Raw genomic sequence first — 26691 nt, forward strand, 5'->3', positions numbered from 1 at the left:
ATTTACCTTTCCAGCCCAGCTTGGGCCCTTTGCTTTGTTACGTGTTTTTAAGGATTATTGGTTTTAAAAATCTATATGCCTATCATATGCCTATCTATACGCCTGAGGCTTGTGTGAAGGGCGGTATATAAATAAATAAAACGCATGCCCTTTTTAGACATTAATGGACATCTTCAGAAGCTTTTTGATCGTTTTTCTGATTAAGAGAATGCTCTGAAAGTCTCTTCTGTTTTTTGCGAGTTAAATATCACCTGTTAAATTTCTAGAAGTTAATGCTTAATTAGCTGGAATGAATTTACTCACCAAAAAGTGGTTTTCTTTCACAGAGATTGACAGCTAGTACAGGAGCCAGGCAGCGAAGCAGACTTTCCATTATGTCTCAGTACTTGTGCACTGTTCACAAGTGTTTCACAATTCCAGGTCGAGCTTTTGTTCCAAAGCCTGAGGTGAGTCTCTTCTTTCTTTAGTACTAAGAATTCGAAATTAAAGCTTCAAACTTAAAATGGCAAAGCCACTAGCACATAAATGCAAGCTGAATGTGCTGTCTGATTCTGAGAAATTGGACTGAATGAGTGCTAAAATCACACACAACTATAGATTTAGATCCAAAGGTCCTGAAAAGGGAATTGCTCATTGACTGTATCCACCTGAGGCAAATATTGCCTAGAGTTGCCTGCCCCCTGCTCTTGAGAAGGACAGGAATTCATCAGGCAAATCGCGTGTGTCTGGTTTTTATCATAGCTTTAGGAGTTTTCTTGTACCAGTCTCATAGCCAAAGGCAAGAGATGGGTCAATAGATCAGCCAGCACATTACAGTAATATTGTTGCTGAAGAATATGTATCAGAATTGGATTGCTAGTATGATTTGTTTGTAATATTTTGAAATTCAAAAAGACTGAGTAATTGTATCACCAACTTCTTTTTGAGTAATTCTTCAAACTGACCATTTTGAGCCATGGCCTTTCAAATGGTACCTCTTTTCAAATGGTGTTGCAGTTTTAATGCAGCCTGCCTTTGTAAAGTGATTCCCGCTATGTGAGGAAAATCCCCCAAAGCAAAATGAATTGCACAGAATTCCTGAAACTATAGGCATTAGTGTTGATCAGTGACAGTACCACGAATTTAAAGATTTACAGCTAACTGGCACTTTGAGGATTGACCAACAGATGCCCAGAGAAAGAATGTAATCTGAAAAGCTGCTTTTGCCCATGGATTAGTAGCCAGTTACAGTCAACATGGGATCTAAGTAAAGGTTTAGAGAGGTGACAAATACCAGACTAGGAATGCAGACTTGAAGATTAAGCTTGGCACTAGCAGAGGATGAATGAACCTATAGCACTGCTATGAATATACAGTCATACCTTGGGTTAAATGTGCTTCAGGTTGAGCGTTTTCAGGTTACGCTCTGCGGCCATTACTTCTGGGTTTCGCTGCTCGTGCATGCACAGACGCTCAAAATAGCGTCATGTGCGGAAGCAGTGAATCGCGACACGTGCAGACGTCGCTTCAGGATGTGAACAGGGCTCCAGTACGGATCCCGTTCGCATCCAGAGGTACCACTGTAAATTGATGTGGTCATTTTCAACTCAGTTGCTACAAGCCCAGTTGTCAGATGGTGCTTTGAAAAGCTCCTGAACACTAACAGCAGTGGAGCCAATCAAACTTGGTTGAAGCTGATTTGGAGGTGTCTTAAAATGATAAGCAGAAATTTTCTCAGTAGTGCAGAGTCAATTGAGTATTAATTGGGAGATTAATCTGGGATATTAATCAATGCACCTGCTTAATTCTTGGATCTTGAAACAACCAAGCCACAAAACCTCATGTTTTAATTGGGATTCAGTCTCAGTTTATTGGCCCTCATCTGATAAATTGTATGTATGCTGTTCTCAACTTCTTGGAAGGAAACTAGGATACAAATGTGTCAAAGACGTTTCATAAATTCACTCAACAAGGTTGGTATGGACAGTAAATCAATCATTCGTACTTTTAGTAATGAGATGATGGGTTGTAGTTATTGTACTAAAGAGATACAGAAGCAAGGTAAATTTCCTAGCGGTAGTGGTTATGTAGTAGCCCAAGACTGATCTACATTGTCAGGTTGAAACAATCAGAAGTCATTCAAGTACTGTAAGAAGCTTAATGCATGAAAATTATTTTATTTCTAAATGCAGTAACAGCAAACCTGCAACTTAAATGTATTTAACTTACGCACATTCAGATTTAAGTGTGTGGCAGTTTAAAAAAAATGGAAAGGGGACATAGTTCCAGGAAAAAAGGCTTTGGCAAGCCCACCTGCCATTGAACCCAATGAGGTTTGACTGTTTTTGATTTTGGCTTTAGGTGCTATCCCTGAAATGTAACCCCCATGTAGGTTGCGAGGTTTTCTGTACAGTGTTCCCTTTCCCCCATTCTCTGTGCATCTGGAAATACCCCTCTATAAACACTGAACAGTACTCTTGGGGATTCTCAGAATTTGGTGGGAAATAGTAGAATGTTTTCTGTGCAAAACATTCTGGATTTCAGGTGTGATAATTCCTAAAGGTAAAGGGACCCCTGACGGTTAGGTCCAGTTGCAGACGACTCTGGGATTGCAGCATTCATCTCGCTTTAGTGGCCGAGGGAGCCGGCATACAGCTTCCAGGTCATGTGGCTAGCATGACTAAGCTGCTTCTGGCAAACCAGAGCAGCGCACGGAAACGTCGGTTACCTTCCCGCCGGAGCGGTACCTATTTATCTACTTGCACTTTGACGTGCTTTCGAACTGTTAGGTTGGCAGGAGCAGGGACCGAGCAAAAGGAGCTCACCCCGTCGCGGTGATTCAAACCGCCGACCTTCTGATCAGCAAGCCCTAGGCTCTGTGGTTTAGACCACAGTGCCACCCACGTTCCTTTGTGATAATTCCTGTTTCTTGCATAGTGGAGATGGTCCTTTCATCTGTAGGAGAGAAGAACAGAGACTGAGCTAGTCTGTGCTTTTTTCTCTTGGCCTATTGAGCCATGTGCTGTTGTTGTGTCATGCTAATGTTCATTTGTGCCAGCAACAGGGTACTTGTTTGTCTTGCAGATCTGTTTTGTCTTTTGAGATCACCATGGTGGTGTCTTTTGAGATCACCAATGGAGAGTTGTGTATGTTAATTTCATTTGCATTAGTATGTGGTGCCATCTGCTCTTTTCCTGATGGTGCTCTATCCCCCCCTCCTTTGTACTGGATGTGTCTTTCTATGTGAATGTTGCAGCAAGAATATATGCCTTTAGGGATGGTGCTCACTGTTAATGACTATTCCCCTTCTCTGTCTCTCTGTATGTGGCATTTTGTTTGCTCTGACATGGTTTTGTTGGCAGCAATTGCTTGGTGTCATTTTTCAGCACTGTGTCTTTGTAGACTCTGTCAGAGTATTTTCACTTCTTTTTTTAAAAGCTGAGCCTGTTAAGCGTTTAGCTGGAATGACCCTGTAGTGCTCTAATATTGTGTTATTTGTGCTAATGGAACATTCCAGGCTTGCCTTTCAGTCCTTAAGTTTAGACAATATGTTTCAGTTTTGCAAACTTTTAAATAATTCTACAGATAGGATGCTTAATACACAAAGTGTACAGAAGCAGTTCAGAGTGCCAGGCTGTTTCCTATCATATTTTATATTTTTGCTGGAACCCCCCCCCCAGCCCAACCCCCAAATACTTTCTTGATCTCTGATGTATTCTAAAGAGAGCTACGAATATGCATTGGAGAAAATGATGGCCTTACTGCTTACACTGGTAAACCACCACTGTTTGTTTGAGAATTAAACCCACTGAAATAATTGAGACTGCTTTGGAATAACTATTACGTTCAAGCTTGTAGCTCAGTGTAGCTCAGAAGAGCTTGTATTCTCTTCTGGGGTCTATGTTTGCTCCTGGATCTCCCTGTTGGGGGAGCAATGTGGTCTGGATTATATGTCTTACTCTGTTGGTGTTGTACATGTGGAGGATTCTGTATTTGGTTTTCCTTTCATACCATGATCTTGATCTTTATCTTAATGACCAAGTAGCAACATTAATATTTCTGTGAATCTTCTTTCCCTGGTTTAAGTTTTGGCATATCTTTTCTTTTTTTAAGAAAAATATATATATACATTGGACTGTAAAAAGCCCCCAAACACACCTAAGCTTGTTTAGGTATTTGCAATAAAAAATAAGACAGTATTTATTTATTCATCCTAAAAAAGTTATTGGCGGGGGGCGGGGGCGGGCTAGACACCTTATTATTTACAGACCTAAGATTGAACCACTGCAATCACCAAATAACTTTGGTACATTCTTGGTCGGTCTGTCCATCAATCTATAGTGGGTAATGAAACAAGTTTCTTGATTTTTAACACACGTTTCACATTTGATTAAGAGCCCTGCTGAATCAGACCAAAGGCCTATCTAGTCCAACATTCTGTTTCTCACACGTGGCCAGCCAGACTTCCCTGTAAAGTTCACAAAAAGGACACTAGGACAATAGACCTTTCCCTATTGTTGTTTGCAAACAACTGAGGTATGCTGCCTCTGATCCTGAAGGTGGCCTATAGCCATCATTGCTAGTAGTCATTAATAGCCTTATCTTCTGTGAATTTGTCTAATCACCTTTTAAAGCAGTCTAACTTTGTTGCCATTACCACATCTTGTGATGGTGAATTCCACAGTTTAACTATGCAGCGTGTGAATCTCTCACCATTCAGCCTTCTTCAATGAACCTGGCTAGTAGCTAGTAGTATGAAAGAGCAAGAAAACATCTCTCTTCACACCTTTTTTGTAAATTAAGAAGACCCAAATGTTGCATCATTTCTTAGTATGGGAGTTACTTCAGCTCCCTTTTCATTTTAGTGCCCTTTTCCTGTACCTTTTCTATAAAGAGCTGTTTACATCTCCAACTCAGAGCTAATATTTGAAAGATGGGTAGAAAAATTAAAACTAATATGGAACTAATAATCTTACTCATCTTTTACAAGAGGCCAAGCCATATTCTTTAGTGAAATATAAACACATTCTATTTGCACTAGAATATCTGCGTGTATGCAAATTTACACGTGTCCCAAGTTATGGCCCAAACGTCTCTTTTCTGTTCCTTCCCTTATATACCAAAGGATTCAAACTCTGCCTCGCCTCCTGAATAGAAATGAGGGGTTCCCCACAGTGACTAATAATCATTTCAGCATGTTAAAAAGAAGGTTATGAGAATCAAGGCAAATTAACCAAGTGAATCATGCTGACAAAGTAATTGCAAACTGAGTTGCTATCACCTGCAAGAACTCTTTGTGTGGCAGATTGCCAGTAACTCTGATCCAATAGTAAATAGTTTGCATAAAATAAAGGATTTAAAGAAACCAAATGATGTGCAGGTTGAAATCACACTGAACAGATTGGGAACAGATGCATTTTGGTTAGTTAAATCATGCAATGACTTGGGTATAACATACAGAAGACAAGGAGAAGACAAAAATATTTTTAAAGTGGAGCATGAAATTGGAGGGTTTAAGTTTCTTTTAGTTACAGAGGCTGCTGCTGATACACCCATTTCTTAGTCCTGAGAGCTATGTCTAACCCTTCAATTAGCTGCAGACTGCTAAGTAGACATTTTTTTAAAAAACATAAAAATGGAATCTGCTGCAGGTGGTCAGGAGATGAGGGGGCAGCCTTGGCAACAACTGAAGTAGTGTCTTCAGCCTCTGATATGCAAATACACGAGGCTTTGTTTGTTTTTAAATGAAGAAATTTAGTTACCATGGTAGTTGGGTATTGACAATGAAAGCTACAATTTTAAAAACAACACATAGGGTTTCACATAAAGGCAGAGTAGGTTTGGCGGGTACCCTAATTAAAATTAGAGTTGTGTTGAAATTAAGTAAGCCACATTACAGATATCTAACTTTCACATGCTAAAAAACAACAACCTGTACAGTACGCATTTTTACCGTTCTTTTTGTTTGTTTTTTCTAATACAATTCAGTTGCAAAGCAATATCAACATAAATTAATGGTTGTTGCAGTGATTTAAATCCCCCCCCCGTACCATACCAGAGTGTAATTATGACACTTGTATGAAGAACAAAAAACTTTCTTCGATATTTTAAAAACCCCAGAACTACAATAAACACCCCCCCACACACACACACACAACCGAGCAGGAGTCTTGAGTGACAGACCGACAACTGTATTTACACATAATCCTTCAGGTTGTAGCCTGTGTTGTTCTCTTGCTGGGCAGCTGGGAACTGTTGCTGTGTTTTGTTGGGATAAATCCATGCTCTTTGCTGCTTTGTAAAACAGGAAGTGCCAAAGATGGCACCTGCAGTGAGCAGAAGTCCTGCTGAAATGAATCCAATGTAAACTGCTCCTCCTGGTTCATTCTTACTGCTTTCTGGGACTGTTGGGTCCAGAAAATTTGAAATGATTTCTCTCGTGTACCAGGCTGTTGGTATCAAGCCGAATATACCTGCAAGGATGAAGAAGACTCCTCCTGCAAATGTAGTGTGGCTCTTGGTGTCCTGGTCTCCTCCCAGCCGAGTGCACTTCATCCCCACCGTGGCGATGCAGATTCCAAAAGTGGAGAGGATGCAAGACAACACCATGGTGGTCCGTGCTGCCTGGATGTAAACAGGGAGGGAGAGGATTGAATATTTCAACGTGCAGCTAAACATCCCGGTGCTGTACCATGTGCAGTCCATCCAGAGTCCTTGCATCTGAGTTATGGCTGTGATGATGTTTGAACCTATGTCTGCGTTCACCTTCCAGTTGGGCAACAAGGTGGCTGTAATTGCACCGAAAACGCCAAACAAGGCTAGAATGAAAGCAAAGAACTGTAGAGCTGCTGATGCCATGATGAGATGCGCTGTCACCTTTTGTCTGCCTGTTCCTCTCCTGTTGTAAACCTTTGTATGCCTGATGGCTCCCCAGCCACGGCTATAGCTGTCCGCATGTGATAGAAGGGGGAGGAAGGGGGGAAATGGCAGGGGCAAAGGAAAGAGAAATGAGCAAACTGGAACACTTGCATTTAAAATCACTGCTATCTGAATGAATGACTGAACGTGACCCTGCAGCAGATGAGAAGGCTACAAAAGCACAGAGCAGCTGTACACAGGGCACTTGAACAGAAATGATTATAAATGAACAGTGTGTGAGCGACTGAGCACAAGGAACTACCCTTCAATATTCTGCCACTTCAAGAAAACTCAAATTGAAACACTGAAGGCACAAGACTAGGATCATGTAAATGCCAAAAAACACAGAAATACAAAATTCAGCTATTCTTGCCCTCAGTGACCATCTCGCTTCTGTGGCACAAAAGTAGAACAAGGTATCTATTCAAATCTACAGTTAACTAAAGCAATGGCTTGTAGGTATATACTTTCTTTCCAGTTTCCATAGGAAATTTTAATCCTTGGAAATTTAGGTCAGTATAATCTTTTCCCCATTTACATGGTTTTTAATGGTTCAGCAAGTGCTCTTTTATTTATATATGTATCTCATAAAAATTGTACACTGCTTCATTAAAAAACAACAACAACCTCAGCAGTTTACAAAAAGAATAAAATGATCAATAAAAGCAGTTAAAACAATTATTTTTTTAAATAAATCAGTGGTAAACTAAAAACAGGTTAAAGCACACATCAACGTTTTTTCTACCCATCTAAGTAGGCTTATCTAAATGAAAATGATTCTAGCAGGCATCAAAAAGAGCACAGTAAAGGCCCCTGTCTGGTGTCAATAGGCAGGGGGTTCCAAAGCGTGGGTGCTGCAGCACTAAAAGATTGCTTTCTTACAAATGCAGAATAGGTATTATGTGGCCCCTGTAACCGTGCCAGTTCTTCATATCAAAGTGTTTGAGTAGACATATATGAATTAAGGCAACCTTTCAGGGAAACTGGTCCCAAGTTGTTTCACAAAAAATCTGTTTCCTTACTATTTTCTGAAGAGCAAAGCTCAAACTTCTGTGTTGGCCATATAGAACTTGAAATTCTTAAGGACTAGAACAGGGGTTGGCAAGGTTTACTGGCCATGGGCCAGATCACTCCCACAGAGATCGTTCGTGGGCTGGACTGGCGCAGTGCAATGCCAGAAATCGCGTCTGCGCATGTCCACGGCGCCAATAATCGCTTCTGTTCATGCCCAGATGCTGAAAATCGCGCCTGCGCAGAAGCAATTTTCAGCGTCTGGACATGCACAGAAGCGATTTCTGTTATCTGCATGTGCGCAGATGGCATTTCCGGCACTGTGCTGTGCTGGCTTAGCACAGCACGCGGGGGACTTGCCAGCAGACTGCTCGGTTGGGCAGCTCGTGGGCCGGTAAAACAGGCTTTGTGGGCTGCACATTGCCAACCCTTGGACTAGAAACTTAAATTTACCCTATCCCTTGATTCAAACTAACCACCTCTGATATAGCACAATAATTTACTCTTGTAAATAAAGCGATTGCTAAAGACTGAAAGAATGATTCAGCTAAATTTAAGTACATTTAAATTTTGTTGGTTTTAAATGGCAGGGTCAGCTGCATGTTAACTCTGAAATCAACGCTGCCGTTGAAATCAGTGACACTTAAATGTGCTTAATATTAGCTGGATTATTTCCTTGCAGTCTGATGCCTGGTACATGGAAAACTCATATAGCTCTAGGTTTCATATATTTTGTTGGACAAAGAGCCATGATAATTAAAATTATAGAATAATAATGTTATAATTACTTTTAATTCCAATTCAAATGAATTGGATTTAGGAGAGGAGGTTTGAGCATTCTAACTATAGAGAAAGGTCATTAGTTTTATACTATTAATCCTAAAGTATTGAATGCAAGCTCATCTAATTAATTTAGCTGTTCATAAGACCACTTACTGGCATTCTTAGCTTTTAAATAGTACCAGTGACTTAAGTTGGGTGGTATCACTTATGTAGTAACAGGGTGGATAAAATTGCAGGTCCATTAATTTTGGTAGGACTTTACCAGTGAACCACTTGAAGGTCTAAGCAGAAAGGCTTGGGGAAGTCCAATACATTTTTGCTCTAGGTGTTACATTTAGGTCCTCTCCACCTGCAAACATCCCATCTCCTGCTACATTGAAACGGACACGGGTTCAGTACCTCTTAAACCATTTGGGTTCAGTGGGAAAGTGCACAAAGTGTATTCAGGGGGTGGGGTGCTACCTACTGCAACAGACAATGCTGGCCCACATGGGCCAGTAGTCTAACTCAGTGCATATGTGTGTACTCTTTGGAACCAACCTGTATAATAGAAGTAACAGTAGGACTTGGTGTGATTAGGTTTTTTAAAAAATACATGTATTTGAATTTGAAATGCTGGGCTTTACTGAATGGTAGATGAGCTAACATCTCTTGTGAAAAGCAGCATGTAATTGACATACAAGCCTGAGCATATTCAGAATCCAGTAATTAATGGATTCTTCAGCTTGTACATTTCTCATGTATATAACAAGACTTATGTGCTGCCAACATCTTAAAAACATGAAAACATCATTATGCTGAAACAGCCTTTTTTTACCTGCTTAGGTAGATATTTTGAAGAATAGAGTGGTTTAAGAAAAAAGAACTTTTGACCTTTTCTGTAAATATTGCATTGTGTGCACTTATGCTTAGAAGAAGCTTAGAACAAGGGTCTGCCCACCTGTTTTTTTTTGGGGGGGGGCATTTGTATGATATCTGTTATGACTGACATCTGCTGATTTTAACTTGGACCAGAGAAAGAAACTAGATTGGTTTTATACATATATTTTATATAATTGATGTTGTCTGTCCTTTAATGGGTACAGTGGTGCCCCGCAAGACGAATGCCTCGCAAGACGGAAAACTCGCTAGACGAAAGAGTTTTCCGTTTTGGAGGTGCTTCGCAAAACGAATCTCCTATGGGCTTGCTTCGCAAGACGGAAATGTCTTGCGAGTTCCTGCGGGTTTTTTCCCCCTTCCCCCCCTTTTTCTAAGCCGTTTATCTGCTAAGCCGCTAATAGCGCTAATCCGTCAATGGGCTTGCTTCGCAAGACGAAAAAACCGCTAGACGAAGAGACTCTCAGAACGGATTCTTTTCTTCTTGCGAGGCACCACTGTATTTTATTTTCTGGATAATGATTTTATAGCTAAAGAAGCACTTTAATAAGCTTTCTAAACAAATCTTGCTCAGTTCCCCACAAACCCTAATTTCCATCTCTTCTGTTGTATGAGCCAAAGTACCCTTTTCACTATCCACCACACACATTATACTGCAACTTGTGTAGGGAAGGGAGTCACTGTCTGTCCCCTGTGATCCAAAATTTAACTTCTTTTTTCAAAAGGTACATTAAAAGAAATTTCTGGCAGATGTGAAGTTCTCTTGGCATCTTTTAATTGTGTCATGGACCAAGGGGAGCAAATACCACCTGGGCTACTCAGAACAATTTTCTGTTTCCATGCCCTCTCTCCCCCTTTCAGCAGAGAAACTGTATTTAGTTATCTGCCCCATTTGCCACCAATGCAGAGATACACATTCTTTCCTGCCCTTCTGGTAGTCTTTGAAAAGTGTGGCACCCAGTTGGTGATCAGTTTATGGAACTGCTGCCATGGCAGAAAATCTTGATTGGTTCTGACAACTTCAGGAAATTTTGCTTTATTAATTTCTCAGTAAGAGAAATTAGTAAGAGAAGTTGGTATCAGTAAGAGAAGTTGGTCAGGAGAGCTGTCCTGGTTGTTTTTTTTTTTTTTTTTTTGGTTGTTGTTATTATTATTATTCATTTATTTCTATGCCGCCTTTCTCTTAGACCAGGTCTATATTTCTGTGGGACCAGCAGGCTACCAACCAACCCGTGGATCTGCCACAGAGCAGGTGCCCCTGTTTACTCCACATCCATTTCATAGGCTGTGAGGGTGGGAAATGGAGCCATCCCTGCGTGGCACTGTCTACCCATCATTCTTTTACTATTTATCTTTGCTTCAGATTTTGCATTTCAGCAGCTTTAAAAATTAAAACAAGCTTGATGACAATAGGAATGGTAGCTTATCCCAATAACTGCTAGAAGCAGACTAAATTACACGCACATTAAACTGCAATGTTTGGTTAGAACATTTTTAAACACCATAAACTGTAATGTACAGAGTCTAATGAAGTTCAGTACTTACTGCTAAATGGGAGATTCAGGATGCTTTCTCTGCAGTATAAGTCGTAGAAACAACTTCTCTTGAATGTAAAGATCTCTCTTCATTAAAAAAATGCATTGGGTTTTTTTTATTAAACAAAAATAGCTCTCTGATGCTATGACCACAGCAGTCCTGCCCATTCCCTGTCTTAGTACCATCTACTGGAGAATAAAGAACTACTTTGTTTAATGAATCTGCACTGAAAGGGGGGGGGGATACTTTGTTGAAGGAGCACATGCAAAGCTATCATGGAGGAAACACATGCAAACCCTTAATTCTAAAAATACAATGATTTCTAGATCCTATGGTGAATGTTTGACAGTAGTTTAGAAATCAGGAGAAATATAGAGCAATATGTATTTCAAAAAACATAAACCCTATATTTTAAAAGCTGCTTTAATTATAAGGAAATGAAACTTCAGAGTGACCTTTACTGCACCTGCAAATCAGAATTTACATTGCAAACAGCCACCACTACCCCAAATCCTCCACAATAAGTTTATAATTCCTGCTATTAATTATGGTGCAGAAATATATTTAAAGTGACAAAGGTATATGGCTGAGTTTTACATACCTGCTACTAGTAGCTTGTAGCCTTCTCTAGTTCTTTCTGTAATTAGTCACCTTTCCCTAAAGACCAGAAGGCAAAATAAAGTAGTAATGCTGATGAGGCTTTGTGATTAAATACAGAGCACTGTTGAGGAGATCCTGACAAGTCAGCAAGAGAGAGACTAAAAAGCAAAGAAAGTGGGGAGGGAAACCTGCTGATGGTGCAGCAAGATAAATATGAGTTCTCCCTATTGTCGTCTGACTCTTCGCAGTGTGTAGAAAAGGAAAAGGCAGTGGTTTGTAGCATGTGATAGTTGACAGCTACATAATTTTATCCCTTGCTTCGTTAGTCTTGGAAGTAACTGGGGTTCTACGTTTTCCTCTCAGAATAGTTTTAATGTTGAGTTTTTAAGGCTGATCCATACCAGGGTAATGCAGTTTCACATTTGATTTCTACAGCCTCTGGTGATTGTGTCTGGGCTTAGTAATGGTTGACCCTGGGCTACGGCAGGGTCTCTGATAGAGCTTTGGGAGTGAAGCTGCTTGGGAGTGAAGTTCATTGCAGCAACAGCATAAACCCCTTGCCTTCTCCAGTCTCCCTCCACAAGGATAGGGGTTTGTTTCTGTGGTCTCTTGCGCTTTGAAAACACTTGGAAGAATTTTAAAATGCAAAAAAAAAAAAAAAGGAAAAAAAGGGGGGGAAAAGAAAATACTTGGAAGCTTTTCATGTCTGGAGAGGACTACAATTCAATTAAAACACTTCATTGGGCGTAAGTCTAATTGAACTCGATGGGACCTACACCTGAGTAAACATTCATAGCATTGGGCTGCACATATATTTGACTTAATGGCATTAAATTTGTTTAAAGCATTGAAATGGATGGCTTACTCAGTGGACCCCATGGCTGACAATGGAAATGCACAGCAAAAGTACATGTGGTTGTAACTCATTTATGAAGTTGCTAGACTAGTATTCCTTTAAATTGGGGAAACTGACCCACAAGATGCTGCTGGACTACAACTCCCACCATCCCTGACCATTGGCTATGCTAATGGAAGTTGGGGTCCACCAAATCTGGAGGGCCACAGACGCTCCATCCTTTCTGCAAATAAAGGAATCATAATTATTTCTCTTTTTATTCCCCTGGTCAGGTAATTAGGTAGACGTATCCAGGGCCATGATGGGCCAGCAGTTTTTGAAACTGCAGGTGGGAGATTCATGCATGCGGCACTGCACTCCATTGGCTGTTTTTCCTTACTCATTTTGTGAAGTTTCAATAAGTACTTAAGCTTCAAGAGCAGACAGATTTTTGTATAAATGGGTTTTATTGCATTTCTTTAATGAGCAATCCTGGTTTATATAGATAGTGAATTGTAGACTAGTTTAAGCTGCATTTCTAGCCGTGCTTAATAGCAAGTAAATATCATTGAAATCCATGGGAACTAATCCTGAGCAAATGGTAGGTACATGTTCTTTCTCAGGCTCAGGTAAAATGCGCCTACAAGGCATTGTGTATTCTTTTTCCATAGTTTTTTTTTTCTGTCATGGTGACGCTGCTTAGCCTAGGAGAGGGCTAAGTTGACAAAAATCTCCAACTTTTGTTTAGTTTTATTATTACTACATTTATACCCCACTTTTCTTCTAAGGAGCTCAGAGGGGTTCTTATAGCTAAAGGCTAGTGTGGTAGTTTTTTTAACTGACCTATTTAAATTATTTATTTATTTATTTATTTAGACCCTGCCCATCTGGCTGGGTTTCCCCAGCCACTCTGGGTGGGGTTCCAACAAAATATTAAAATACAATAGTCCTTCATATATTAAAAGCTTCCCTAAACAGGGCTGTCTTCAGATGTCTCCTAAAAGTCTGGTAGTTGTTTTTTCCTTTGACATCTGCTGGGAGGGTGTTCCACAGGGCAGGCATCACTACTGAGAAGGCCCTCTGCCTGGTTCCCTTTAAGCTCACTTCTCGCAATGAGGGAACCACCAGAAGGCCCTCGGTCCTGGACCTCAGTGTCCAGGCTGAACAATGGGGGTGGAGAAGCTCCTTCAGGTACACTGGGCCTAGGCCGTATAGTTTTAGCACTGACTTTGTATGGCATTTACAGAATTTTCCATAAAAAATGAAGCAGGTATCTGCTCTGAGAAGTCTATACTGTAATATAAAACTTTCTAAATGGCAAGAGACATGTGGGAGAAGGAAGGATAACGAAACATACCTGTATGCATATACTTATCCTTGACGAAAATACAGACTTCAGTTTTGCTTGAAAGGTAGGAAAGAATGTAGACTGAATAATATAGATTGGTGGTGCCATTTTACGAGTTTGCATTGTGCATCTACTCAAAATAAAAAAAAACCAATAAATAAATGTAGATGTTTCTGTTTGGGCAAACAATTCCAATAGAAGGGGCAACAAGGTAGACTGGCTGGAGTTTATAAGAGCAGGACACTCGGAGGCAGCAGCTAAGGATGGGAAAGTTGGAGGAGCAAAACTAGGGAGTAAACATAATATAGTTTAAAAATGTTTGTTTATTATATTCTTTATTACATTATCGCTGTATATAGCTGCATGTTGTTTGAGAAAAGGATTCAAAAAGGCAATCTGTCCTTTTTCTTAGTGTACTGGGACTTAGCTATACAGTGCAATATACAATGTGACACTAAATGGTGATGATGAGCCTTGTGGAAAATTCACTGTATTTTTAGAAACGCATTTTTAAAAATGCATTTCCAGAACACTTTTTATATGTATGTAGATTTCACCCTGGACAAAATCCAGGCTTGTGTTTGCAAAACAAAACAAGCTTTGGCAACAGAAGTGTGTAGGTCCCACTCAGTGAGATGAGCTAGTATTTTGTCTTAGCTATAATTTTATGTTTTCTACAAGAAACATTTGCAAAATAAGGTGAAGGTGGTATGATTATCAGCAGTTTTAAAATATCATTGTGTGTACCTTGTTAGATTTTGAAATCCAGCCTGTTAGTATACACAACGAAGAAATAGGATATGATGTTAGTAATTTCAAAGCATCCAATCAGAAGGGAACAGCATTTTCTATAACCGTTCCCATAGTAACAAAGCAGCTTTCCTAGTATTCTAAGAGCCCAAGCCTATAATGAAGTAATGAGAATTGCTTTGTATTTCCATAGAAAGAAAACATTCTAATGTGCTTTATTTCTGTATGTCTTAGTTTTCATTGGAACCTAACCTGTATCATATTATCCAAAATATTTATTTACAGTGGTACCTCTGGTTACATACGCTTTAGGTTACATACACTTCAGGTTACAGACTCCACTAACCCAGAAATATTACCTTGGGTTAAGAACTTTGCTTCAGGATGAGAACAGAAATCGTGCTCCGGCGGCGTAGCAGCAGTGGGAGGCCCCATTAGCTAAAGTGGTGCTTCAGGTTAAGAACAGTTTCAGGTTAAGAACGGACCTCCAGAACAAATTAAGTACTTAACCCGAGGGATTCCACTTCTGCAAGTGGGAAGTCCTTTGCTCATGGAATGACTGTTTCTAACCTAGTGGAAGAGGGCTGTGTGGGGACAAGAACCTCCAAATCCAGAGTTCTTCTTCTCATGCAATATTTTTGCACAAGCGCCTTTTGAAAGCCAGTAGAATTCTTAACTGCTATCTCCTATGTTGTCCTTATTCATGGGCTTTCATCTACTGCAACATAACCAATGAATCATTTGTGGTACTGCATTGCAAGACATATCCTGCTATTGATTACACAATTATTCACACGTCATTGTTTGTTTTGGTTCCGAGTCAAAAACTTTGTTTTGGTACCGTAGAATCTTCCAAAGCGGTACACACACAGTTAGAAACTGTATTGTCTTTCAGGACTGATCTTACAAGGCTCCCTCACAAAGTGTAGTTTGGGGGGGGGGGTAAAAGTGCTCATAAACACTTTGCTTTACCTGTGAAAGGGGACCGGTGTGAGTTTCCTAAGAATGCCTATCCATGAACTGTCACCATATATGGTAGTAGCCAAGGTGGCACTCTGCAGAAGTTGCTGGAATACAGCTCCCATCATCCACGACTGTTGTAATAGGAGGATGACTTTGGCAATTACTAGTTTCTATGTTGATGTGAATTTGGGGTAGATTTGTTCAAGGTAAATGCAATTATTCCAGGTTTTTCCATACAGCACTTTGAGTCCAAACTGCAGTGTAGAGCCCTTATAGAAGGGATTAAAATAGCCAACAGGATATTCTGTACATTCAGCACCAGCTCTTTAATTGTGTCTTTCTAATTACCTGACATCGTAATTTGCATCCTGCTACAGGAACTAGGGTGGGCACCCGGCTTGAATTTTTCAGAATGATAACCATTTTGTCTTGTTATTTGGCAGTTTAATTCGGCTAACAACATTTTCAAATGTTTATTATTTGTACTGTAACTTTTCATTAGGCTCATATACTTTCTTAGATCCATTGTTTTTATTTCTGTTCACAGGTGGATGTGACTGTTGTTCATTTTACCCCGTTGGTGCAACCAAAAATAGAACAGCCATTTAAGCTGGTGGAGAAAGTTGTCCGAACTGTGTTTCAGTTCAGAAGGAAATATTGTCATCAAAGTGTACGGTAAGAGATCTTTTCCCTACATACAGTTTTTTAAATCTTCAGAATGGTATTCTTAATACAATGGCTATGCAAAGTAATTTCACACATGGGAATCTTTAGTTGGTGACAGCAGTCAGCATGGCGTGTGAGAGAAATAGCCAGCATAGACCAAGTTCCTCAGAAAGAGCTCTTGCATCTCGTATTATCTATAGGAGGAGTTGGGAACCATTTTCTCCTCCTTGGGCCAGATCCTTATCTCCCCAGCCATAAGTGGGCCAAATGTAACATGTAGCTGGGGCCACCCACCTGTCAATCACTTGATGTCCTAGTGAGGTCAAGTGATGTTGTGCTTTGCAGTCCCGATTGTGGGAAATTCAAAGCACAATGCTGGGCTGTTTGAGAGTCCTTTGGTATTAACTTCTCACTTTACTGAAGGAGGTCTTCTCCCTTCCATGCTGCTCCTTAAACCTCCAGTTTCCATTGAAGGCTGGTTGTTCCTTTGCTGGAGCAAGGTATGCACCCAGTCGGGAGTTCATCTTAAGCTCCTGATCATTCATTTGAAGTCCCACCGTTACAGACCCTGCTTGTCATCCCATGTTACGTCAGATGTCAGGTGTGTGATCATGGCTTCCCCACTGAATCAGTGAGCTTTTCATGACCAGTGGACAAGTGGATATAAATCTCAATTATTTTGAGGGTAAAATATATGTGTGTTTACCTTTTAAATAAATAAACATAATAAATTTTATTATTTGGTAAGGGAACATGAAACAAAGTAAATGAGTGTCTTCAGATATGTCTCTGAGAATAAACAGTGACAATATCTCTCTCTCTCACACACACACACACACCCTCACCCTCACTCACTCACTCACTGCCCATGTCACTCTATAGGCCTACAAAGAGAGAGAAATTATCCAGGCCTAGTTCCTTTCTACTAACTAGCATCTACTTCACAATCCAGACCATACTACACCAAGCAAAAATGAGCACCAAACAGTTAATGCGCGCTGACAAGTAGTGGCCATAGTTGTGATGAAAAGGTTTACAGCAATCAGAGCATGCAAGCCACTCCTTTTAATGCAAGCGCATGGAACCTGCTGCTGGGCTGCAATTTGGATTGGCTGGGGATGATGGGCATTGGAGTGCAAGAATATATGGATTGCCACTGGCTCCCCAACCTTGCTTTAAATGCCATCTTGTCACCGCACCTCTATGACCTACAATCAGCAGATGAGGCCTTGGTGCCTGTTTATTATCTGAAACTTGATTGGGATAAGGGTGAGGCTTTCTTTGCGGCAGCACCCCTCCTTAAGGAACTGGGAGGGGCAATTTTCAGTATGGTAGAAATTTTAACAGTGTGGCCTGACTTTTAAAGTGAACTGATCTGCTGCTTGCTGAAAACTAAACTTGTGATACTTTAGTGCTGCTGTTTCCATGTTGACTTGTAAGACAAAATAAAGACATCTTTGGTTTATGGTTAGGATGTCAATGCAAGCTTGAGCTCTGTGGCTTTTCATTTTAGAACTAAAGCTTTCCATAGAGAATGGCAGTGTTCGGGAAGAGAAAGTAAAATTTCTAAGTGATGTGCAGAGAAGGCAAAAAATTGGATAAGGAAAGCCAACCACTGAGTGAGGGGGCAGAGTACAGGAGATAGAGAAAAGATTGAGCAGCATAAGATGGTTCCATTGGGGTGTGGTGTGGTAGACCAACAATGTGGGGTAACTGCACCCTAGTGCAGGCAACTATTCTTAGCATGGATTAGTCAGGTAATTTTATTGAAGCGGGTCACTGTTTCTGATGGTTAAAAAACCTGAATAAAGGAAGAGACCCTGTTTAACAAACTCACTTGGATTATCTCTACTATTTTCTTTCAGGGTCTTATTTCCAGAAGCTGAACGTTTAGAAAAAACAGAACAGCTACTCAAGCTGGCAGATGTTGATCCAATTCTACGCCCGACTCAACTTTCCATGTTTCATTTTAAAAGCCTTTGTGATGTCTATAGAAAAATGTGTGATGAAGACCCAAAACTTTTTACATATAACTATAGGGATGAATTGACAGAGAAACGAAACAGGAAGAGGAGCAGATTTTGCAAGACTAAGGATGACGTGATCTAGCTCATTCTAGAAAATTAACCAGCCACGATGTGTGTTTCTGTCGAGTGGAATGAAATACATTCTAAAATGGAATGTTAAGTCTTTTTGAACTAAGGTATGTGAAATTCATTGAAGAGAGAACAGTATAAAAAACAAAGCACACCAATTGCATTTAGCATTTTACTGTACAAGCTGGTAGAGAAAAATGAAAAATACAATAAGATTACAGTACAGGCTTTTTATATTTACATATATATAAAAATCAAGTATAAACATCTTAGTGCAACTGAGTGCAGGACTTTAATTTTTCTAAGATGAATTTAAAAATATTTTTTGCTTTAAATGCCCCGAATTAAAGTTGCTTGAACTTTCTCAAAAGAACATAGGTATTGACAAGAGTTCATTCCCTTTTCAAAAATTTAAAAACATCTCTTAATTTTATTTAAATGAGATTACACTGCCCTGAATCGTAAACAGCTCAATCTAAATTTCTGTTCCACAATAAATTAAAATAACTTAAGCCTTTACAACTACTTCTGTGGAAAACACAGTAGTGCATTAAACTGAATAGTTTCTCAAGTTACAATAATCACCCTTTTAAAAGTATGTAAATCTGTATGTGGTGATGCTGGAATCAGGCAGCTAGGACTTTCCATGCCTGTCTACTGTTTCATAAAAGCAGTCCTCATTAACCACTGAAGTTAAACTTTGTACACTAAATTCTCTTTCTAAAATAGAGTTCAGGTCAAAACTTGCAGCATCTGGATGGCTATCAAGAGACTGGTGCCGTTCTTGCATTGCCAGTAATGTTCCTTTGTCGCGTCTTGTGCTGTTCACTTTCCGTTTAATAGGGCAAAAGTGCGCCCTGACTAGTTTAGGGTGATCACCCACCCTCCGCCCCTCTCCATACTCACTCTCAGAAGAATACTTATCCTCTGTATCATCACTAGGATTCTCGGAAATCTTCAGCCGCTGGAACTGAATTTCTATGTCTTTTGTGGGACTGCCTATCTTTAGAATCTGCTGGTAGTCATCCTCGTCATCACTTAAAATGTCAGATTCTTTGACAGGACTGTTTGAAAAATCTGATGCAGAGTTTTGGAGATGTTTCACGGGGGGCAAATTTTTAGATTCCAGGATGCTATCGGTGGTATGGCAACTGCTACTTGGAGTACTGCTACTCAGGCTGCATTCATCAGAATCCAATTCATTTACTTTGCCTGCTTCAGTGTTCCATTCATTACTGGGAGAGTTCTTCATTAACTTTAATGATCTTGAGGAAGCTGCCAGGGTAAAAACACATGCTAAATTCCTATACTCAACAACTCTGGCAAGCATAACAATAAGAGTTATATAGTTTTACAATTACGTTTCAGTATGAAGTGACATTTTAAACTACTTTCATTATATCACAGGGGAGATATTTTAAGTTATGAAGTGTGGCTTTCTTCAAACAAACAAAAACTCTGATCTTAGATTGGCTGATTAATCTAGGAGCCCACAGAGGCAAATTCCATGTGGACTGACTGTATAAAAATGGCAACGTTAAGCTGCCTCTTAGAGCACTAGGAAGGAACAGGGTTCAGTGCTTCCTGCCTAGTCACTGTGGAAGCCTGTCAATAAAATAGACTAACACTATTCCCCCTGCCCCCCGAAAAAAAACTCCTACAAAGACAAGTTTGTAAGGTTCAAGTACTGACTGAGTAAGGATCTTTGCATGAAGCTGGAGGGACTGCTGAAGTGAACAAGTTCTGCTTATGCATTATGTCGAAGATAAGGAACCGCTCATTCCTGTGCTATGCTTCAACCTTACCTCAACTGCTCTGAGGATAAGCCTCTATGGCAGTCTCAGCTCTTCAGTCAAAGGCTAAGTAAGTTTATGAGAAAGTAATTAAAAGCAGTCAGTGTAGAGGAAATACTTCTATTTTGAAGGTTGCTCAGACTTTGTGTGTGGAAGAATATCCTACTTTGTTAATCACAAAGTTGATGTGTATTATTACAATTTCTATACCATCTTTTATCTGAGGATCACAGGACAGTTTACAATATAACAACACATACCGTAGTAACAAATAAAAGCATACCCTCCCAAAGTTTTAAAGGCCATATATTTTTAAATTAGCAAAAGGCCTGGGAGAAGAGAAATGTTTTTGCCTGGTGCCTAAAGATACGTAAGAAAGGTTTTATATTGTTGTAAACCACTGTGATATATTTTTATGATTAAGTGGTATATAAACATTAAATAAATAAATAACCCAAATTATTCCCCCCCCCATCCTCTTGCTTTGTTTACTATCCAGTCTGATTAAATGTTTGGGAACACTTGAAAGCTTGCATGCTATTTTGTGACATTTCAGTTGACCTAGTAAGGTGGTGGTTCTAAGGCGGATTCTGGCTCTCCCCCTCCCCCCTTATAATCCAACACAACTGACTTTTAGTTTAAGCAAAATTAATGTTCTCCCACGCTTGTACATTTTTTTTTACTATTAAATGTCTCAAAAGCAAAAAAAACAACAACCCCAAACCAACCTAGAATCAGACAGGTATTTAAAAACATCAATTTCTGTGCTTTGCAAAATTTTAGTTCTTCCTACCTTTTCAACTGCAAGATGATGCAATAACGCCTACTAAATATACAGTTGCACAACTAGTAATTTTCAACAAAGTGCAGTACAAACAGAATAAGTTTAGTTACTGTAATCTTTGTTTCCTCTCCAGCAATACTACAGATAAGTGTTATAACAGATAACATGCTTGGATAGTGTTACTACAAACTAGTATGAGTTTAAATTTTGACAAAAAATACATTCTTACCCAATTTTGCTGAAACAGGAATTCGATTTTTATGCAGAACTAGGCGGCTTTTACATGTTTTCTCCAATGGTGAGTCACACTTTATTTGACGCCTTAAGTTTTCTCTTAGAATTGAACGAATCACTTTGACTATATTGGTCTTGCTTTCACAATCACTGCAAAATTCAAGAAAAGTGTAGTTAGGTTTCAGATAATACAAACACATATGATTTGTCTTTGTAGGAGCAATTTGGAAACCTTAATTGTTCACAGATGGAACAATTAAGAGGCTGGAGAATCAGCATGAATGTGCGATTCCTCATGGGGTCTGCATAAAGTTCTGTACCTACACAGTTCAGTTCTAGAGCTTTTGAGAGCGAAGTTGGCAGAGCATATCCATAGGGAGATGATTGGCCCTGCTGCATGAGCAACAGCATAAAATATCTTTCACCTGAGGTTTCTTGGGAAGTGTACATACAGCTGCCGTTAAACAAGTAAAATTCAGTATGCTGTGATTAATTCCAAAGGATATCTAATGGCCCAAATTATGCATATCATATAGAGGCTATTATGTAGGGTGGGAATGAAAGGAGAAAAAGACTATTTGGAGGGGAAAGTGAACCCACGATTGTACCTGCTACATAGCTGGAAGGTTGTTTCAGGTCTTCCTTCCAATTCTGACTTGGTATGAATCAATTCCCAAATGCAATTGTTTTCTGTTCCTGCATGTGGAAAGAAAGACATGTTATTGTAAATATTTCATGATGTCTACAAGTCTGTTGCCAAACAATTTTCACGGAAAGACTTATGAGACCACAGGGAAAACTTCAAGATCCTTCAAGCCATAGTGCCCCTCGCCTATTACTATTGTGTTTTATATTCTAGCAATTTATGTTTCCCCCACCACCACCACTGTTTTACCAAATAAAGATGCTATCACTCTCCCTCTGTATGCTGGTATGCAGCAGGTAAGCTGTGCAGCCCTATCATGACATATTGATATGGATTATTGGGGGGGGGGGGAAATCAGGTTTCCCTCTTATTTGCAGTTGTGCCATTAACTGTATCCAACATCACATTAGAGATTCTACCCACACTGTTTGCTTAAAAGCAAAGTAAGTTCATCACCCAACACAGGACAGCTTTTTGTCATTTATCTTCTACTGGATTAAAAAATCTTAATCTCAGATTCACAGTTACTGAAGAAATTCGGTTTTTTAATTGGCAAATAGCAAGATACTTGGCAAATCATGTTAAACATGCTGCCTGATGTAAATATTATAGACAACTGTAATAAACACTGAATTCTTTCACAAGTGTCCTTCAATCTATATTCTAAAAGGTTGTGATGGATGCACTGCTTGATCAACCATAGCGACAACAAAATCTCTAGCTAAGGCCAAGTTATAAACCACCCTCCTGCATCAACATTACTTTTGCCGTCACATCAGCAGGGAACAAACCACAGTTAATTACAGGTTCCTATTTTGTCTGAATTAGGAAACTATTGTTAGTTCCAAACAGCAGGCTATGAAGCCTTAATATATTGTCTCATTTGGAAAATATGAACCATAGTTTACATATCATTGTTTCAATGTGGCCGTTTTCTTCTGTTATTTAGCTTTACTCCATATGTTAAGATTTGAAGTAATAAAAGTACTGAACACATTCATTGGTGACAAACATCAAAAAACAATAAAAATGTTTAATAAAAAATGTATTGTTATCTATAGATAAGGTCACCTGCTGTATTGCCCAGTCGGACCTGAAGAGCAGATAAAGGAATCAGCCAACGAAATTTAAACAAGTCCAAATCATTATGATTATGCGTAGTACGGACATTGGTTGCCTGTAAATAAAAAGTACTGAATCAGTTTAATAATAATAAAATATATTTTATAAGTATATAAGTAAAATATAATAAAATTATAATAATATAAACTCTGGGCGGTTTCCAAAAAAAATATTAAAATATTGTGATACATCAAACATTAAAAGCTTCCCTAAACAGGGCTGCCTTCAGATGTCTTCTAAAAGTTTGGTAGTTGTTCTCTTTGACATCTGATGGGAGGGCGTTCCACAGGGTGGGCGCCACTACCGAGAAGGCCCTCTGCCTGGTTCCCTGTAACTTGGCTTCTCGCAGTGAGGGAACTGCCAGAAGGCCCTCGGTGCTGGACCTCAGTGTCCAGGTAGAATGATGGGGGTGGACATTTAAGTGACATTGCCTTTTAAAGAATTAAAGCTTCATTCCTAGAAGACAGAATTATGCTTCTGGGGGAGGGGGGAGTTTGGATCAGGGATCACGTAAGCGAGTGACTTTCTGACATCACCCCATTTGGATGTGATGAGTAAGAGGGCAAAACAAACAAAAACCTCCCCCACCACTTTCTAAAATGGGAAGCTTCCACTAGATCACAGTCCCTTGTGATTCTAGATTTTTTCACGCATTTCTAATCTACTTTATCTAGAAAAATTCTCTAAGTAATGTATCAAACATTCCATGTATCTTCTGCACGTAACCCTTGAGACATTTTGTATTGTAAATCAGACCAATAATATACAGTGCATTCTTAGGTAGTCTTATTTTTTGACTAAGAAAAACTTACCAGTTTCTTCTTCAGTTTGCAATTCTCTTTATATACTAAGATGACAGCTCTTTTGAATGCTAAGAAGGAGAGAGTGACAAGGCAACTTTTATTGATTAGACTTCCAAAATGAGTACTACATTTTAATTTTTGAATTCAGTTATGACATACACTAATAATAGTGTGTCTTAACTGGCAAAGCAAATTGCTAGAGGTATTTGCGCAGGGATTTGTGTCGCCCTCTCTAAATCTACCATTGCTTGCATTTCACTCATGGGGCTTATATTTATACAATCTTGCATTTAATGAGGGTTGCATTTAATGAGAAGCAAGATTTTTGCCTGATTGGTATAGCTGGTAGCTGGAAGTCTTTCACTTTACCTATTCCCAAATATTGTAAATATGTTCTACTGTACATTAAAGCGTTTATCTATTCACATTTTTGTCAGCTCATTTATTTTACAGAATCTGAGCACAGCTGCATCCCAATCCCATCTACATTATCCACTCCTCCCACCAATAAACAGGATCAAATTTATCTGAGATGGGTGCAATCATTCAAATTTACTATTAACAAGACTACAGTTCCAGAAGAAGCATTTATGTATAAGAAACATACAGAAGTTAGTTCTGGGACAATGGGATACACAAATTAAAGTGAAAGGGAATAAGAGTCAAAATACCAAATAATAATATTAATAATAATAATAATGCAATCTGTAAGAAGACTATATAATCCTTTAGTAAGAGCTATTTATAATATGCAGACACATCATTCACACAACTATAGACACAGGCATGACAGAAATTTGATTGATTGCTGTAGGTCTTATATCTTAATTGCACAAGGCTAATTGATTCATGTCAGCACCTTGCAATTGTTACAATCTTCATCCAAGCCTTAATGATGCAGCAGCTTGCTCATATTTTGAACTTTAGTTGCTAATTCTAATGATGTTCTTAAAAAGAAAAGAAAAGCTGGGAGGAGTTAAATACTTGAGGTGAGAGCTACTTAATGCAAACAGGCAACATCGTGTGTAATGGTAGTTCTTTCTCTCCTCACCTCAGCCCCCACCCACCCCCCTCGCAAATTTCTCTCCAAAAATAGGTTTCAAAAGGCAGAGGAAACTTCTACAGCAGATTTTGGGGATATTTAGGGGGCTGAAGGGGACAGAAGAGAAACAGGAAGTATGGGTGTATGAGCAGATTTCTGTTGTGGCAAGTGTGCAAAAATCATTGGATGTCACCCTAAGTGACTGGGGAAGGTCAAGGCAAGGCAATCAGTGGATAAGACTGCATCACTCAGTCTCATCCTTGTCCATGACCGTAGCCATCTACAGCCTGCTACCCCACAATGTTTTATCTGGTGTCTCTCCCACTCTACTAAAAGGATCAAAAATTCAAGTTACTTGAGAGCTGGTACAGCATATAGTGGTTAATAGGCTGAGCCATAAAATTGGAACTCAAAACAGGAAGTCCTGCGGCTATTACCTGAATGCCATTAAGAAACATCACGATCATATACTAATAGAAAACTCATTCATGGGCAGCAAAATCAATACCATACACAAGAGAGGAGGCATCAGCAGGCTTGGATAGGCCTGGGAATGCAGACATACAAATATACTTGTAGGGAAGAGGATAGACCTAGGGCAGTCAGATGCAAAAGAGGACAGGGCTCTGCATCTTCTAAAGTTATACAGAAGAATTCCAGCAGGTGTAGCTTAAATGACAAAGAGCAGAAAAACCCCATGGTGCAGAATAACGACTAAGCAGGCTCAGAGGCCACAGAATGCTGTTAGATTGTTAGGGAAAATAAGTAATATCAAGGAGGGAGGGAATGGAAAAACCTATCACCAGAAAGAGCATAGTTAACTGACTGTGGCCCTCAACAGGAGCAAACTACACTGCAACCTTTTCTTGTGCTCCCACCTGTCTTATCCTTCTCTCTGCAATAATGGGACGCTACTGGCCTACTCTGTAACACTGTTATCACTGTGATAAAATGTGTAAATACTGTCACAAAAATTGAGATCTACATTATATACTATATTCACAACAATACCACCATCACTAATTTTCAGTAGTGGAATACATTTCAACCAAGTTCCATCTTGGAGCAAGCATAGAAAGCTAACAGATCTGATATCAAACAACGCATACCTGTAATCACTGAATAAACTATTTTAGATGATGTTTTGACATAGTTTGAATAAATCACTCACCAAACACTGTGAGTTCCAGGTCTTTTCTTGTTTTGCCTAATGATGAGAATGGATTCAGCCAGGCAACAGTAGAGTGCATTAGAAGTTCTCCCATGGAAAGTTCAGTGACCTATGTCCATTGTAGAATAGAAGAGTTATTCATTCTAACATACAGCAATTGGCATCACTTGCTGAACAGGCTCTTGGGCTGGGGTATTGTTTAGGGGGATTTTGCTGCTGTTACTGATATTAATTTTTGTATCTTAATTTTTGGCGCTTATAATGACTTATGTGGAAATTTTTCAATTATCTGTACTTTTTATGTGTTTTATGTTTATGTTTTTTGTTATGTTTGTAATTCAGGTAACTCTTGTCTTGTTGTAAGACGTCTTGACGATGGACAGGCGGCATACAAATTGATGATGATGATACTGTTGGACAAAGATTAATTTAAATTATCTGCACACACAAAACCCTGCTCCCATCTTCTTACCTCTTTCTCAGTTCCACTCTGATCTGCAACTAGTTGGTCAAACACTGCACCGTAATCCTCGTAAATCTTCTGCATTTCATTGATGTGACTGGCCACCTTTTCCATTGCCTTCAGTGCTTCTGCAATTTGTAAAGGCAAATCCATTATTTGATATACACTGAATGGGCCAGTTAAAAGCTGTACCCTTGAGTCACTTAAAACCCAGGAATTCATCTTCTTAGGAAGTGCAGAAACAAATGCACTGTTGATGATAACCAAATAAG

General features: G+C 39.4%; 3 protein-coding genes and 1 long non-coding RNA gene across 8 annotated transcripts in view; 2 read left to right on the forward strand and 2 right to left on the reverse strand.

Annotated features, from left to right (window-relative positions):
- TFB1M (transcription factor B1, mitochondrial) overlaps nucleotides 1–18374 on the forward strand; it is a gene marked incomplete at its 3' end in the record, with an annotated part of 29699 nt that extends 11325 nt beyond the window's left edge. Inside the window, exons 5-7 of the mRNA XM_082215323.1 lie at nucleotides 327–446; nucleotides 16147–16274; nucleotides 18131–18374. Coding sequence (XP_082071449.1) covers nucleotides 327–446; nucleotides 16147–16274; nucleotides 18131–18374 — 492 coding nt within the window. The remainder of the gene's footprint in view (nucleotides 1–326; nucleotides 447–16146; nucleotides 16275–18130) is intronic.
- Nucleotides 1–24168, forward strand: part of LOC309528145 — a 219515-nt gene extending 195347 nt beyond the window's left edge. Inside the window, exon 2 of the long non-coding RNA XR_014217568.1 lies at nucleotides 23336–24168. This is a non-coding gene — a long non-coding RNA (uncharacterized lncRNA). The remainder of the gene's footprint in view (nucleotides 1–23335) is intronic.
- On the reverse strand, nucleotides 4769–11740 carry CLDN20 (claudin 20). The gene is made up of 3 exons (XM_082215357.1): nucleotides 11712–11740; nucleotides 11113–11189; nucleotides 4769–6925 (listed from the first exon to the last, which is right to left on the reverse strand). Exon 3 carries the CDS (start codon nucleotides 6835–6837, stop codon nucleotides 6175–6177), a length of 663 nt encoding a protein of 220 aa, XP_082071483.1. The 5' UTR covers nucleotides 6838–6925; nucleotides 11113–11189; nucleotides 11712–11740; the 3' UTR covers nucleotides 4769–6174.
- TIAM2 (TIAM Rac1 associated GEF 2) overlaps nucleotides 18996–26691 on the reverse strand; it is a gene marked incomplete at its 3' end in the record, with an annotated part of 132374 nt that continues 124678 nt past the window's right edge. For all 5 annotated transcript variants that reach the window (XM_082215182.1, XM_082215179.1, XM_082215180.1 and 2 more), the window contains 7 exons: nucleotides 26429–26547; nucleotides 25957–26065; nucleotides 23753–23811; nucleotides 22890–22995; nucleotides 21781–21868; nucleotides 21168–21322; nucleotides 18996–19636 (listed from right to left, as the gene is read on the reverse strand). In XM_082215182.1, the coding sequence (XP_082071308.1) occupies nucleotides 18996–19636; nucleotides 21168–21322; nucleotides 21781–21868; nucleotides 22890–22995; nucleotides 23753–23811; nucleotides 25957–26065; nucleotides 26429–26547 (1277 nt within the window). The remainder of the gene's footprint in view (nucleotides 19637–21167; nucleotides 21323–21780; nucleotides 21869–22889; nucleotides 22996–23752; nucleotides 23812–25956; nucleotides 26066–26428; nucleotides 26548–26691) is intronic.

Source organism: Podarcis vaucheri, assembly GCF_965113315.1.
Source record: "Podarcis vaucheri genome assembly, chromosome: 3".
Lineage (NCBI taxonomy): Eukaryota > Metazoa > Chordata > Lepidosauria > Squamata > Lacertidae > Podarcis > Podarcis vaucheri.

Bases quoted from the DNA above. Each gene is read 5' to 3' on its own strand.
- CLDN20 (XM_082215357.1), bottom strand. From the start codon at position 6,837: ATGGCATCAGCAGCTCTACAGTTCTTTGCTTTCATTCTAGCCTTGTTT.